Raw genomic sequence first — 15,525 nt, 5'->3', positions numbered from 1 at the left:
TGACCTTTTCCGCTTGACTCATACATATACTAGATATTGCATATAAGGGAAACCATGGGACCTATGTTTCTTTGGGCCTGGCTTACTTCACTTAATATAATTTTTTCCAAGCCTTTCCATTTCCTAACAAATGGGGCAATGTCATTCTTTCTGATGGAGGCATAGAATTCCATTGTGTATATATACCACATTTTCTTGATCCATTCATCTACTGAGGGGCATCTGGGTTGGTTCCATATCTTAGCTATGGTAAATAATGCTGCAATAAACATAGTTGTGCTGGTAGCTTTAGTGTGGTCTTGTTTGTAAAAAAAATATGGAACGCTTCACGAATTTGCGTGTCATCCTTGCGCAGGGGCCATGCTAATCTTCTCTGTATCGTTCCAATTTTAGTATATGTGCTGCCGAAGCGAGCACCAGCCCTCAGATATTCTTGATGATCCTACCTACTGACCTATGACTGCTGCCCCAGTATGGGTAGCAGTCCAGAGACTGTCCTGGAAGTCACCAAGACACTGCCTCACCAAGGTTAAAGAATTAAGCAGTAGAGGGAGGCCAGGCTAAAATGTCCTAGTGTACATGGATCTCAGTACGCTAAGGTAAGAGGAAGTATAAAGGGGCAAACAGAAGTGACAAAGCACAGAAAGAATAAAGACAGGTAAAGGAAGAGCCCGAGAAGAAAGTAAAGCTGTCACATGTAGGTAGTTAGGGGACTGCTCTGAAGCAGTGACTAAGAAAGGGAGTTCTGAAGAGCCATCTGACCCACAGATCCTCTCTTGGCCTGAGGTTGTGGAGCACTGGAATCCTCAAAGGAAATCCCCACTGCCTGAAGTGATGTGAGCCTCTGCCTGACGCCACTCCGGTTGTAGAACAGATGAAGACGCTGTTCACCTCTGCAGGGCCCAGGACCAGACCTAGCCTACAAAGCAGAGGTGGAATAAAAATTAGTGCATGGTTTTTCCCAGGCATTTCTTGCTTATGACATCCTAGTAATAACAATAATTCTTAGAGATAAATGCCTTTCTGGTTCACAAGTTGCTTTCACATACATTTACTGCATTTTATCTTTACAACAACCCTGTGGGAAAGCTAACACTAATATTACCTAGCTTTGCGGATAATTATTATCCCAATTTTAACAGATGAGAAAATTGAGGCTTGGAGAAGTTAATAATTTGCTCCAGGTCACAGCTGCAAGGGAAAGAACCCAGCTTTCTTCCCCCAGAGGTTGCACTTTTTTGTTTTGGCCAGTCCTGGGGCTTGAACTCAGGGCCTGAGCACTGTCCCTGAGCTTTTGCTCAAGGGTAGCACTTTTACCACTTGAAACACAGCTTCACTTCCAGCTTTTCCTGTGTATGTGGTACTGAGGAATCAACCCAGAGCTTCATGCATGCTAGGCAAGCAATCTACCACTCAGCCACATTCTTAGCCCCAGGATGCACTTCTGACATCACCTCAGACTGCTTCTGTATCCATTGCCAGATAGAAGCTAGACAGCAATAACTTTATTTCAAACAAGGATTGCAGTTCTTCTCTCACCAAACATTCAAATGTGTTAGATATTTGAGTCTCCAACTTTCAGCAACAAAGGAAGGGTCAGGGAGTTTGGTCTCTTTCTATCAGAGATGTCATCCAAAAGCACTGATGGAATGCAAGGGATTCTCTCAGGCTGTGTGCCAGTGGTGGTGGGTGGCTAACTCAGGGGAATGAGATCTGAGGCTTACAGTTCAAAGCCAGTCCAAACAGAAAAACTCATGAGATTCTTATTTCCTGTTAACCACCAAAAAGCTGAAAGTGGAGCTGTGGCTCAAGTGACAGAGCACTAGCCTTGAGAAAAAAAAAACTTAGGTACAGCCCTCAGACCCTGAGTTCAAGCCACAGGACTGGCAATACAAAAGAAGGAAAGAGAAAAAGGAAGGAACCATTTCAGAAGTTCAGTTACAGTCATATCAAAGGACAATGAGGCCCAAACACAGTGAGCCAGAACATAGAAAGGGGCAGGACAAGACTCCTTCATGACCATTTGATCTTTTTTTTTTTTTTGGTTGGTTGTGGGGCCTGAACTCTGGGCCTGGGCGCTGTCCCTCAGCTCTTCAGCTCAAGGCGAGCGCTCTACCACTTGAGCCACAGCGCCACTTCCGGCTTTCTGGTGGTTCGTTGGAGATGAGTCTCACAGACTTTCCTGCTCGGGCTGGCTTTGAACCGTAATCCTCAGATCTCAGTCTCCTGAGTAGCTAGGATGACAGGTGGGAGCTACTGGTGCCCTGCACCATTTGATCTTTTAATCAGGAAAATAAAATAATTGAAAAAGACAAACAGGAAGGATGGCTTGATCGTGAAGGAAGAATAAGAACGGGAGAAACAACAGGAAAAAAAAACAATCTATAGGGCTCAGCACCGATGGCTCACGCCTGTCATCCTAGCTCCTCAGGAGGCTGAGATCTGTGGATCGCGGTTCAAAGCCAGCCCGGGCAGGAAAGTCCGTGAGACTCTGATCTCCAACAAACCACCGGAAGTGGCACTGTGGCTCAAGGGGTAGAGCGCTCGGCTTGAGCTGAGGAGCTGAGGGACAGCGCCCAGGCCCGGGGTTCAGGCCCCACAACCGACAAAAAAAAAACCATGTACAGTGAAAATCGGTGGAAGTCCTGGGACTCAAGAGCTGCTTGAAATGAACAGAACATCTGTAGCCCCGACACACACCCGAGGCTGCGAGGAAGCCCCAGGGGAGGACGGAGCCGACAGCGCGTCCGACGGGGAGCCGTGCCGGCCCCCTTCATAGGGTCCCTTCTTCTGAGCCCCGCTTTCCCTGTCTGCGAGGCGGATGTCAAAGCACTACTTCCCGGAGCGGTGAACGGGAGCTTCCCTTCCCGCAGCCAGCCTGCTGAGGCGGCCGTGGCCGCTCCGCCTCCCCTCCCCGTGCGGACCGCGGGGCCCGCCCGCCCGCCCGCCCGCCCGCCGGCCCGCCCGCCCGCCCGCCCGCCGGCCCGCCCGCCCGCCCGCCCGCCGGCCCGCCCGCCCGCCGGCCCGCCCGCCGGCCCGCCCGCCGGCCCGCCTGCGCTCCATTTGCTTACTTCCTCCCGAAACCGGAAGCTCCCGGGCCGCCTCGGGGCCAAGGGGCCGGAGCCCGCCCGCCCGCCCCTGCCGTCGAGCAGCGCGACGGGGCGCAGCTCGGCCGCACATGGCCCACCAGGGGAGCGAGTCAGCCTCAAGGGGTGAATGGAAACCAGAGCTACCACCTAGTCACTTATTCACTTGTCAGGCCTCAAAAAACGTCCCGGGACGAATTGCCGGGAAGAACCCGGGGCAACCGAGGCGTGCTCCGGCGCGGCCCGCGCGGTCTGCGCATGCGCCCGAGCACCCGCCCCGCGCCCAGTGCGCAGGCGTGCGAGGGGGAGCGCGCCCCTGGCAGAGCGCCGGGGGCGCCGCCGAGCCTCCAGCGCGCAGGCGCGGCTCCCGGCAGCATGGCGGCCGCCTTGCTGCTGCTACGCGCCCTCCGCCAGAGCCCGGGTTCAGGTCCCCGGCGGTGGAGCCCAGGCTTCCCCGCCGGGGCTGGGAGCCGGCGGCCGTCTGTGGTCTGTAGGACTCCGGCGCTTCTCTCGGAGGCCGGGAGACGAGCCCTGCAGGTAACCCGCGAGCGGCCTCGGGGCCTGGCGGAGGTCGCGGGGACGCGCCGGCCTCCCCACCTCCGTCCCGGCGCCTCCCCGCCTTGCCCCCCTCCCCGTCCCCGCTCTGCCCCCCTCGCCCCTCCCCCTCTACCCCCTCGCCCCTCCCCCTCCCCGCTCTACCCCCTCGGCCCCTCCCCCTCCACCCTCCTCGCCCCTCCCCGTCCCCGCTCTACCCCCTCGGCCCCTCCCCCTCCCCGCTCTACCCCCCATGGCCCCTCCCCCTCCCCGCTCTACCCCCCCATGGCCCCTCCCCCTCCCCGCTCTACCCCCCCATGGCCCCTCCCCCTCCCCGCTCTACCCCCCCATGGCCCCTCCCCCTCCCCGCTCTACCCCCCATGGCCCCTCCCCGTCCCCGCTCTACCCCCCCATGGCCCCTCCCCCTCCCCGCTCTACCCCCCCATGGCCCCTCCCCCTCCCCGCTCTACCCCCCTCGGCCCCTCCCCCTCCACCCTCCTCGCCCCTCCCCGTCCCCGCTCTACCCCCCATGGCCCCTCCCCCTCCCCGCTCTACCCCCCTCGGCCCCTCCCCCTCCCCGCTCTACCCCCCTCGGCCCCTCCCCCTCCCCGCTCTGCCCCCTCCCCCCTCTACCCCCTCGCCCCTCCCCCTCCCCCTCTACCCCCCTCGGCCCCTCCCCCTCCCCGCTCTGCCCCCTCCCCCCTCTACCCCCTCGCCCCTCCCCCTCCCCCTCTACCCCCCTCGGCCCCTCCCCCTCCCCGCTCTACCCCCCTCGGCCCCTCCCCCTCCCCGCTCTACCCCCCCATGGCCCCTCCCCGCTCTACCCCCCTCCCCCTCCCCGCTCTACCCCCTCGGCCCCTCCCCCTCCCCGCTCTACCCCCTCGGCCCCTCCCCGCTCTACCCCCTCGGCCCCTCCCCCTCCCCGCTCTACCCCCCCATGGCCCCTCCCCCTCCCCGCTCTACCCCCTCGGCCCCTCCCCCTCCCCGCTCTACCCCCTCGGCCCCTCCCCGCTCTACCCCCCTCGGCCCCTCCCCCTCCCCGCTCTACCCCCCCATGGCCCCTCCCCCTCCCCGCTCTACCCCCCCTCCCCCTCCCCGCTCTACCCCCCTCCCCCTCCCCGCTCTACCCCCCTCCCCCTCCCCGCTCTACCCCCTCGGCCCCTCCCCCTCCCCGCTCTACCCCCTCGGCCCCTCCCCCTCCCCGCTCTACCCCCTCGGCCCCTCCCCCTCCCCGCTCTACCCCCCCTCCCCCTCCCCGCTCTACCCCCCTCGGCCCCTCCCCCTCCCCGCTCTACCCCCTCGGCCCCTCCCCCTCCCAGCTCTACCCCCTCGGCCCCTCCCCCTCTACCCCCTCGGCCCCTCCCCCTCTACCCCCTCGGCCCCTCCCCCTCTACCCCCCTCGCCCCTCCCCCTCCCCGCTCTACCCCCCTCGGCCCCTCCCCCTCTACCCCCTCGGCCCCTCCCCCTCTACCCCCTCGGCCCCTCCCCCTCTACCCCCTCGGCCCCTCCCCCTCTACCCCCCTCGCCCCTCCCCCTCTACCCCCCTCGCCCCTCCCCCTCCCCGCTCTACCCCCCTCGCCCCTCCCCCTCTACCCCCCTCGCCCCTCCCCCTCCCCGCTCTACCCCCCTCGGCCCCTCCCCCTCCCAGCTCTACCCCCCCTCGGCCGCCACCCCCCTCCCCGCTGTATCCCCACTCGACCCTCTCCCCCCCACTCTACCCCCCCTTGGTCTTGGCATCCCCCTCCCCCTGCCCGAGCTCGGCCTCCGCCCCCCTCCCCCCCATACTCGGCTCCCCCTTCCTCCTGCCCCAGGAGGACCCGGGTGGGCCTTGGAGGGGGCAGCGTGGCGGCCTCCACCCTCCGCCCTCCTGACATGGACACCCTGTGGTCTCCCAGGGCCTCCAGCCACTCTTCGATGGCTCTGAGGGCAGCTTCTCCAGATGCATTCCAGTGCCTCCCAGACACAGCTGTGATTCGGAGTGGGCTGTCAGAAAGCCGAACTCCCGGGTAGCTACTTTGCAAGTGTCCCTCCTTACAAATTCAGTTCCAAACAAGAGCTGGAGGTTCTGGTATCAAGTCCCAGGACCAGCACACACACATACACACACCCCGTAGACACTGGGTGTGGTAATCCAAGTGGTCTGCCAGCTGAGGCAGGAGATGATGCATTTCAGGCCAGCCTGGGTATATAGTGGACACTTACACAACAACCACAAAAACCCTTTCAAGTGGGAACATGTTCACCTGGAAAAGAGGACACTGGAATGTAAGCTGTTTGAGCCTTTAGTACCTGGACGTGGAGTTGTTCACCAATGATAAAGCACAAATGTAGATTCTTACTGTGGGCCCTTGAGGGCATTGGGCCAGAAAATAGTGGCATTGCCAGTACTTTGATGTGTTTGACTTTCTCGGTAGCTTTGGACATTTTGCTGTTCTCTTAAAACTTGGAAGCTCTGATGGCTCAGGCCTGTAATCCTAACTAGCCCAGGAGGCTGAGATCTGAGGATCTCAGTTCAAAGCCAGCCCAAGCAGGAAAGTCTGTGAGACTTATCTCCAACGAACCACCAGAAAGCCGGAAGTGGTGCTGTGGCTCAAGGGGTAGAGCTTTTGCCTTGAGCTGAAGAGTACAGGTACAGCACCCAGGCCCAGAGTTCAAGCCCCACAACTTAACAAAAAAAAAAAAAAAAACTTTGAAATGACACACAGGCAATTCTCATTTTAGGACAATGTAATCACTACGATTGAGATATTCTGTGTTGCATTCATGTACTATGAATGCATCTATTCTTGTTTTTATTTTTTTCAGAGCTTAGAATTGCGAACCCTAACCCCTACTTTTGAAGGCATCAGTGGATTACTATTGAAACAGCATCTAGTTCAAAACCCAATCAGACTCTGGAAACTCATAGGTGTGTATCTGCTGAAACACAGGTGGCATGGGAGAAGTCATGGTGTTTGTGAACATACACCCGTGCACTGTGTAAGGATGTTTCCTGCACTGACAGACTGCAGACGTGACTGTGACTAGTCCTTGTAAGGTGGTACTGGAAGCTGGGTGTGTGGGTGTACACTTGTAACCCCAGGTCTCAGGGTGGTGAGGCAGGAGCCTCACAAATTTGATGTGGCTTGGGCTGTATACTGAAACCTTGTCTCAAAAAACAAAAACAGGCTGATGGCTCACACCTGTAATCCTAGGTTCAAAGCCAGCCCGGTTAGGAAAGTCCATTAGTCTCTATCTCTAATAAACCACTAGAAAATTGTAAGTGGCACTGTGGCTCAAGTGGTAGAGCACTAGCCTTCAGCTAAAGAGCTGAGGGACAGTCCTGAGGCCCACAGTTCAAGACCCACAACTGACCAAAAGAAAGGGGGGGGGAGGAGCCTGGAAGGGGAGTTGATTGCGTCCAGGTGTGCCAGTTACCTCCTTGATTCATGCAGGAGGTGAGGAGCTCAGGGCCTGAAGTCTTCAGTATAATAGCCTAGGAACATCAGACTGTATATATCCCCTGGTATCCAATAGGCTTTACCATCTAGGTTTGTGTAAAAGCTCTGATATTCACGTGATGAAATCTGACGACATATCCTTGTCAAGTGAGGTGTGGCTGAATTAGGATAGCTTGACCAGAAAACTGACAATAACCTTAGAAGGACCTTAGTCTGCTTCTTACTGTGAGCCTTGGGTTCCACAGGATAATCTGATAAGAAGTTACACACAGGAAGTTTTTCCAAGTTCTGAATTATTTATTTTTGCTTATTTTGCTTTTTTTTTCTTCTTGTTTTGGCAATACTGTTGGTTTGAATTTAGGGTCTTGGTGCTTACTGGGCAGGTACTTGGTCACTTAAGCCACATGCCCACCCCTTTTGATTTCTTATGTTTGAGGTAGGATTTCAGATTTACACCTAGTGGGTCTACACAGTGGCCCTTCCCGTCTCAGCCTCCTTCACATGGGAAGAATGGCACCTGCCGCCATGCCTCTGGTGTTGGTAGAGATGGAGCTCACACCAGCATTTGCCCAGCTAGTCTCAAACTAACCCAGACACTGTGCCTGGACACTTATTTGCTTTGAACTCCCTTTTTTTTTTTTAGTTGCGGTTAAATACCAATAATGAGGTTTCTTGATAAAGGTTTTACAAATAATCTACACACATTTGCATATCATTACAGCTGCAATATTGAATGGCATGCTGTGTCATTCCCCAGCCTCTCTTGATCTACTTTAGAGGACCTTTAAGGTTGTGTCTCTTAATTTTACCCCGCTTTTGCCCAACTGGAGCAGGGAAAAGTGGACTATTTGGACTCTTGATTTACATGAAGTAGCTGGTGCACACCAGGGTCAGGGAGGACACTTGGCTTGCTGGTGGCCTGCCTCCTTCGCCCAAGTTGTGTTTCAATCTACTATATCCAGTGGCTCTGAGACCAGATGCATGTCCTTCAGCTCTCCCATAACTGTTGCTGGGATCAGGTGGCAATCAAGGCAGTTTTCTTGGTGAGTCTATTAATGTCTTCCTGAAGAAAGTTACAGTTTAGGCCTCAGTTGTGAGACACCCCATCCCCCTGGAGGCTTTGAGCAAGAGTTATGTAAAGTGTTAAGCCAGTCTGTCCTGAGCAATGGTGCCTGTGTTGCTGTTGTTGCCACGTGTGCTAAAGCCTTTTGTTTCCCTTGTTTGTTTAAACGAGCTTAAGTCAACTTTATGCCTACAACAGTTGGTTTTTTTTATTGGTCAGTCATGGGGATTGAACTTGGCCTGGGCAACTGTCTCTGAGCTCTTTTTGCTCAGGGCAAGCAATCTACCACCTTGAGCCACAGCTCTACTTCCTAACAAATGTTTTTGTTTGTATGGATATACTCTCCCACTTGGCCACATCCTTTAATTTTTGTTCCCTCACAATAGTCAATTGTACGTGCATGTGCGTGCACATGAGCATGCTGGTGCTAGGGCTTGAACTCAGAGCTGCTCATTCTCAATGCTTACTACTAGCTTTTTACTTCTTGAGTCACACTTCTGGCTTTTGCTGGTTAGTTGGATTTAAGTGTCTCCTGATTTGTTTACACAAACTGGCTTTGTTTGAACTTTAATCCTCAGATCTCAGCCTTTTGAGTAGCTAGGATTACAGACATGAGCCACCAGTACCCTACTTAATTTTTTTTGGGGGGGGGGTCATGGGGCTTGAACTCTTGGCCTGGGCGCTGTCCCTCAGCTCTTCATCCCAAGGCGAGCGCTCTACCACTTGAGCCACAGTGCCACTTCTGGTTTTCTGGTGGTTTATTGGAGATAAGAGTCTCATGGCCTTTCCTGCCCAGGCTGGCTTTGAACCTTGATCCTCAGATATAAGCCTCCTAAGTAGCTAGGATAACAGGCATGAGACACCAGTGCCTGGCCCCTAATTTTTAATCTATTTTACTTTTTTTTCCTTTCCAGTACTCCAGTTTGAACTCAGGGCCTGGGTGCTGTCCTGTAGCTTTTTTACTCAAGGTTAACACTCTACCACTTGAGCCACAGCTTTACTTCTGGATTTTTAGTGGTTAATTGGATCTCACGGACTTTTCTGCCCAGGCTAGCTTCAAACTATATCCTCACATCTCAGCCTCCCTGAGTAGCTAGGATTATAAGCTTGAGACACCAGCACCTGGCCAAAAATTTTGTGTGTGTGTGCTGGTACTGGGACTTGAACTCAGGATCTTGTGTTCTCACTTGCTCAAAGCTTGTACATTACTACTAGAAACTCACCTTCACTTTTGGTGGTTAATTGGGGATAAGTCTCAGATTTGTCCACCTAGGCTGACATCAAACTGAGATCCTCAGATTTTTAGCCTCCTGAGTAGCTAGGATTGTTACAAGTGTGAGTCCCCAGCCCTACTTTTGGTGTTGATGTTGTTGATGCAAGGTCTTACTATGTAGCTCAGGCTAGACTGGAACTCACAGTCCTCATGCTTCTTTTTTTTTTTTTTTTTTTTTGGGGGGGGGGATCCGGTCGTGGGGCCTGAACTCTGGGCTTGGGCGCTGTCCCTCAGCTCTTCAGCTCAAGGCTAGCGCTCTACCACTTGAGCCACGGCACCACTTCCAGCTTTTTTTTTTCTTTTTTCTTTTGTGGTGCTGAGGAATCGAACCCAGGGCCTCAGGCATGCAAGGCAAGCACTCTACCACTGAGCCACCTTCGAGCCCCTCCTCATGCCTCTTGAGTGCACTCAGCATCCCCAATGCTAGAATTATAGGCATGCACAACATCTTCCTCTTAGCCAACTTAAATAGCAAAGATATTTCACTTTATAACTTGAATACTTAACAATAATAAGAATAGTTCACAGTTCTATAATTCACGGCGTCAGTAGTAGGAACAATGGAAGAAATGCTTTATTCTCTCAAACTTGCAGCTCTTAGGACACAGGCTGTAGGTGGTTTCTGTTGTGATTATGTTATTTGGGAATATATTGTTCTTCCACGTGTCTTCCCTGTAGTTGCAAATGTTCATTGTCATGTTCTTCGCTGTTTATTATTACAGGTAGCACTTACTATTTTAACACTTCAGGTGTGAAGCAGAAGAATAAAGACAGTGATAAAACCAAAGGGCAAGTACCTGAAGATGACGAAGGTAACCCTGTCTGCTGTTCGCAGACAACGGCTGCCCTGCTGGCCTTGCTTCTGTGCTCTTAGCAAAGATGGAAGTCCAGCCAGAGTCCTGCCACCCGAGCCTGCTGTCCTTATGCGCGTTCGCTCCCACTGTTGTCTCTTACGTAATTATTGGGCCCTTCGCAATTTTTCCTGAGCTGCTTTGGTTAACATATGTGCCTGTGAGAAGCATTGAGAAATACCTGAAGACAGGCAGCCTTTCTGTGCCTGCAAGCAAAGGGTGAATCTCAGATGAACCCAGAGCTCCTGGGGTGAGGACCCGAACACCTCAGCCGAACCCAGCCTCATACACATTGGTGATTGCTGCCACTGCCCCTGGGCATAGGAAGCAATTCCTAGAGGAGAATGGCAAGATGAGAGCCTGGGACACTAACTGAGGCAGACCGTCCTGTGGAAGAACCATCAGTCAGCCTGTACCAGCTCATCTACCCTGTCCTAGTTCGCAAGTTCACTCCCTTGGGTACAAGAATCTAAGAATGTCCTCCATAGCTTAGGTTTCACATCTACTCCAGAATTAGGACTCATTCAACATTGTGAAAGGAAATTAAACTGTGAGCTTGAGTTGAATTGGTGGTGTTTCTGAGCTCTCTATGATGAAAGCTGTTTTTGCTATTAGCTGTTTGGAAATTGTTAACCCTTACAAATGCTTAGTGTGGGCTCAGCAATAGACTATGATTTGCATATATTAACGCTAAAAATAAAAAAAATTCTAATGGATTAAGTTAAATTTAAAAAGCAAAACTAGACTTTGGCACTAGGGTCTCACGCCTGTAATCCTAACTACTCAGGAAGCTGAAATCTGATAATTACAGTTCAGAGCCAGCCTGGGTAGGTAAGTCTGTGAGATTCTTTCTCTCCAATTAACTACCAAAAAGAGCTTGACTCAAGTGCTAGGTGAGTTAGAGCTCAGATTCTTGTACTTGCTAAACAGGCGCTCCACCACTGAGTCACTCCATTGGCACCTGAATATTTTTCCTTGTTTGTAAACTACAGCAGGCCCAATGTAGCCTTCAAGCTAGAAACATAGGGATTTCAGTGTCTGATATGTCCATATCTCTGTATGGGAAATTAGATAGGATAATCACAAAAAGCAGCTGAGAAGGGAGTTCATTGTGATGAGGGAGTCTCATGTTGGATCAGTAAGGTATAGTGATTGGAAAGTGTTTCCAGAAGGTTCATGTAGCTTCCAATTTTGCTGACTGTTGACACTTTAGAAAACAAGATTGATGGTTTGAAGTGGATATTTTCCTAATAATCAGCTACTCAGAAGGTAAATTTCCTTACTGAAATAAATTATGGCCTTTGTGTACTTTTGTGAATATAAGGTCTAAGTGTCAGACTAATTTAATACAGCTGGACATAGTAACATGTAGTGTGTCTGCATATTTTCAAAACAACTGTTGCTTTAACCCTGTTCAGAAGATTTGACTTTGTTGGGTTTTTTTTTGTTTGTTTGGTTTGTGCTTGTAGTGAGGCTTGAACTCAGGCTGGGAAGGTGGCTTAGTGGTAGAGCTCTTTCCTTGCATGCATGAGGCCCTGGGTTCGATTCCTCAGCACCACATAAGCAGAAAAAAAAAAAAAAAGTGAGGTTTGAACTCAAGGTCTTGGTACTGTCTCTTAACTTTTTTTTTTTTTTTTAAAGAGCTGAGGACCAAATGCAGGGTCTTGCACTTGCCAAGCAAGTACTCTTCTACTGAGCTATAAATCAGCAACCTATGCCTTCAGTTTTTTGCTGAAGGCTGGTATTCTACCATTTGAGTTACAGCTTCACTTCCAGTTCTTTTTTGGTGGTTAATTGAAGATAAGGGTCTTACGACTTTCCTGCCTGGGCTGGAATTGAACAGTGATCCTCAGATCTCAGCCTCTTGAGTAGCTGGGATTATAGGTGTGAGCCACTGGCATCTGGCCTGGCAGAAGGTGGTGTTTCTTAAGGCAGGTCATAACAGGTTCTTCTGTATAACTAACAAGCGTGTGCTACAGACATTTCAATGGTATTTAACCATGTGTATGTACACAGGGTTTTTCAGTCTTCCCTTCACAGTGGAAGCTCTCCTTCTAGGAATTCATTGACTTTGAAACTAGTTTCTTGTTCTTGATGAGGAGACCTCAGTGTATGAAGAACTGGTGACCTCAGACAGCTCATGGGTACCATTTGTCTCGGGGAACTGTTGACTGGCAGAAATGCAGGCTTGTGTAGGATGCTAGACCCTCTCTTAGCTGAGCATTCCTAAAGAAATCACTGTTGGAATATCCCTGGCCCTTACTCCATTTGCCTGGTTCTCCTTGTTCAGAGAAGAGACGGAAGGATCGGGAAGACCAAATGTACCGTGAGCGGCTGCGTACCTTGTTCATCATCGCAGTGGTCATGAGCCTGCTGAACTCGCTCAGCACCAGTGGAGGCAGCATCTCCTGGAATGACTTTGTCACTGAGATGTTGGCCAAAGGCGAGGTACAGCGTGTGCAGGTGGTCCCTGAAAGCGACGTTGTAGAGGTCTACCTGTACCCTGGAGCTGTTGTGTTTGGGCGGCCTGTGAGTAAGGGGACACCATAAACTTGGTTCCTCATTTATCGTTCATTTCCTCCATTCCCAGCTTACCTGGTTGTCCTGTTGCTTTTGTTTGTTTGTTTGTTTGTTTTTGCCAATCGAGGTGCTTGAACTCAGGGTCTGGGCACTGTCCTTGAGCCTCTTTTTGCTCAAGGCTAGCACTTGAGCCACAGCACCACTTTCAGCTTTTTCTGTGCATATGAGAGTGAGGAGTTGAACCCAGGGCTTCAGGCATGCTAGGCAAGGACTCTACTACTAAGCCACATTCCCACCTGCTTGCCTGGTTGTCTTTAAATAGGATGTGTGTCTAGAGGTAGCAGTCAGGGCTTATTGCAGACTTTGGGGCAGTACTTGCTAAGATTCAGCTTAAAGAAGGCAATGAGAGAGAAGAGCTTGACAGGGGAGAGAGTGCTGGTGTCTAAGTCCCAGGTAGGTGTTAGAGAATTCCACAGCTACCTCTTTCAGTGTTTGCAGAAAGAAAGATTTGGGAGTAAGTAACATATTGACCCAAACTGTCACTTGCTACCACTAGGGGCTGAAACCACCAGCTACTCTTGAGTTCTTCTAGGTGAGTCTGGATGGGAATTGCTGGCAGGGAATGAGGGGAGAAGGCTCTGACACAGGTCACATGAGTGTAGGAAGTTGATGGCAGGGAGTTACCATGAGCAGTGGGAGACGCAGTCCTGGATGGCTGACTAGGGAAAGAAGAAACGTACGAAGTGCTTGCCCCACAGGCAAGCTCACTCTGTGTGGAGTGGGAAGAGACGCTGGTTTGTGGAGGACTGAGCTTCCCAGAGAAGGAAGAAGAGTCTTCTCACCTCCGTTTTCTGTGCCTAACCCTGAGGAGTCTGGGGGGACCAATGCAGGAGGAGAGACATGTCAGAGAGGGGAGCAAGACGTGACTCACGGGGAGGAATGGGCACTGAGCCTGAGATGGTCGTCCCTAGGGTGACTGCAGCCAGTCTGTGTGTGGTAGGTGGGGCTGTGGAGAGACAGCTTCTTCATCTGAGAACACCTCTATCTGATCACTTTCTCTCCCCCCATATGTGTGTGTGTATATATACATAGAGAGAGAGAGAGAGAATCACCCTTGAGATGCATAGTGCACACAAGTTGATATGTTGAATTGAAACCCCTTTGTACTATTATTTTAAGTAATTAAGTACTTATCTAAGTAATTAAGATAAAAATATTTTAAAGATGCAATCACCCTCTCAATTTTCTTTTTTTTTTTTTTTTGTCGGTCATGGGGCTTGAACTCTGGGCCTGGGCGCTGTCCCTCAGCTCTTCAGCTCAAGGCGAGCGCTCTACCACTTGAGCTACAGCGCCACTTCCGGTTTTCTGGTGGTTTATTGGAGATAGGAGTTTCACGGTCTCTCTTGCCCGGGCTGGCTTTGAACCGCGATCCTCAGATCTCAGCCTCCTGAGTAGCTAGGATTACAGGCCTGAGCCACCAGCGCCCGGCTTCAATTTTCTTTAAAATGTTTTGCTTAGTAGAAGTGGAATTTTGGCTCAATTGGTAGAGTGCCAGCCTTCAGGGGGAAAAAAAAAAGTGAGAGTAGTACAAGCCCAAATAACAACAAAAAATAAAAATAAATTTTATCTGGGTGCCAGTGGGTTACATCTGAAATCCTAGCTGCTCAGGAAGCTGAGAGCTGAGGATCATAGCCTGAGCAGGAGAGCTCATGAATCACTTATCTTCAGGAGTAGAGATATGACTCAAGTGGTAGAGCACTAGCCTGAGGGGCAAAAAGCCCCTCAGGGACAGCGCCCCCAGGCCCTCTTAATAAGCCACATTTATCAGAAAACATATTATGCTTGCAAAAATTAGCACTTTTTAGGCACAGAAATGTTTTCTGCATGAAAACACTGTTTAGCATAATGTTGGGTGCTTTGATGTCTGTAAGGTCTACAGCCAGCCCTGAGCACTACCCTTACCACTCATACTCATTTCTGCTCTGTCCCCAGCGGCTGGCATTGATGTATCGAATGCAAGTTGCAAACATTGACAAATTTGAAGAGAAGCTTCGAGCAGTTGAAGATGAACTGAAGATTGAGAGCAAGGACAGGATACCTGTTTCATATAAGCGCACAGGGTTCTTTGGAAAGTATGTCTGTCATCATGTAGCTTCAAACTAAGCCCAGCTGAGCTTTCATGTGGAAAACAAAAGTTTCTAACTAGGTCAGGTGTGATGCTACACATTTGTAATCTCTCAGAACTCTGGAGGCAGAAGTCAGAAGGTCTCAAGTTTAAAGCCAGCCTAGAGCCTGGTACTGGTGGCTCACACCTGAGTGGGCTGAGAACTGAGAATCTCAGTTCAAAGCCAGCTCAGGCAAGAAATAAAGTTTCTGAGACTCTTTTTTTTTGGGTCCGGTTGTGGGGCCTGAACTCTGGGCTTGGGCACTGTCCCTCAGCTCTTCAGCTCAAGGCTAGGGCTCTACCACTTGAGCTACAGCGCCACTCCTGGCTTTTTTCTTATGTGGTGCTGAGGAATCGAACCCAGGGCCTCAGGCATGCAAGGTATGCCTACTCTACCACTGAGCCACCTTCCCAGCCCGTTTCTGAGACTCTTATTTTCCGTTAACCAGTGTAAAGCCCAAAGTGGAGTTGTGGCTCAAGTGATAGTAGCTTTGAGCCATAAAGCTAAAACACAGCATTCAGGCCCTGACTTTAAGCCCCAGTATTGGCACGCACACACATAAACACACAAAAGCCAGCCTAGTACATAGAGAG

At 51.5% G+C, this 15,525-nt stretch overlaps 1 protein-coding gene and 1 non-coding gene across 3 annotated transcripts in view; one reads left to right on the top strand and one right to left on the bottom strand.

Moving 5' to 3' along the window:
• Positions 1-310: 310 nt before the first annotated feature.
• LOC122127977 lies at positions 311-417 on the bottom strand. Its single transcript, XR_006151337.1, has one exon. It is a non-coding gene; the product is annotated as a U6 spliceosomal RNA (small nuclear RNA).
• Positions 418-3,437: 3,020 nt separating this feature from the next.
• The window catches only part of Spg7 (SPG7 matrix AAA peptidase subunit, paraplegin), a 44,910-nt gene continuing 32,822 nt past the window's right edge, over positions 3,438-15,525 (top strand). For both annotated transcript variants that reach the window (XM_042702226.1, XM_042702225.1), the window contains exons 1-5: positions 3,438-3,623; positions 6,426-6,528; positions 10,119-10,208; positions 12,538-12,776; positions 14,760-14,899. In XM_042702226.1, coding sequence (XP_042558160.1) covers positions 3,462-3,623; positions 6,426-6,528; positions 10,119-10,208; positions 12,538-12,776; positions 14,760-14,899 — 734 coding nt within the window. In that variant the 5' untranslated portion in view covers positions 3,438-3,461. The remainder of the gene's footprint in view (positions 3,624-6,425; positions 6,529-10,118; positions 10,209-12,537; positions 12,777-14,759; positions 14,900-15,525) is intronic.

Source organism: Dipodomys spectabilis, unplaced genomic scaffold (genome assembly GCF_019054845.1).
Source record: "Dipodomys spectabilis isolate Male_0828 unplaced genomic scaffold, ASM1905484v1 ptg000318l, whole genome shotgun sequence".
Classification (NCBI taxonomy): Eukaryota; Metazoa; Chordata; class Mammalia; order Rodentia; family Heteromyidae; genus Dipodomys; species Dipodomys spectabilis.
Note: the sequence above shows the minus strand (reverse complement) of the source record. Positions and strands in the feature narration are given on the sequence as shown.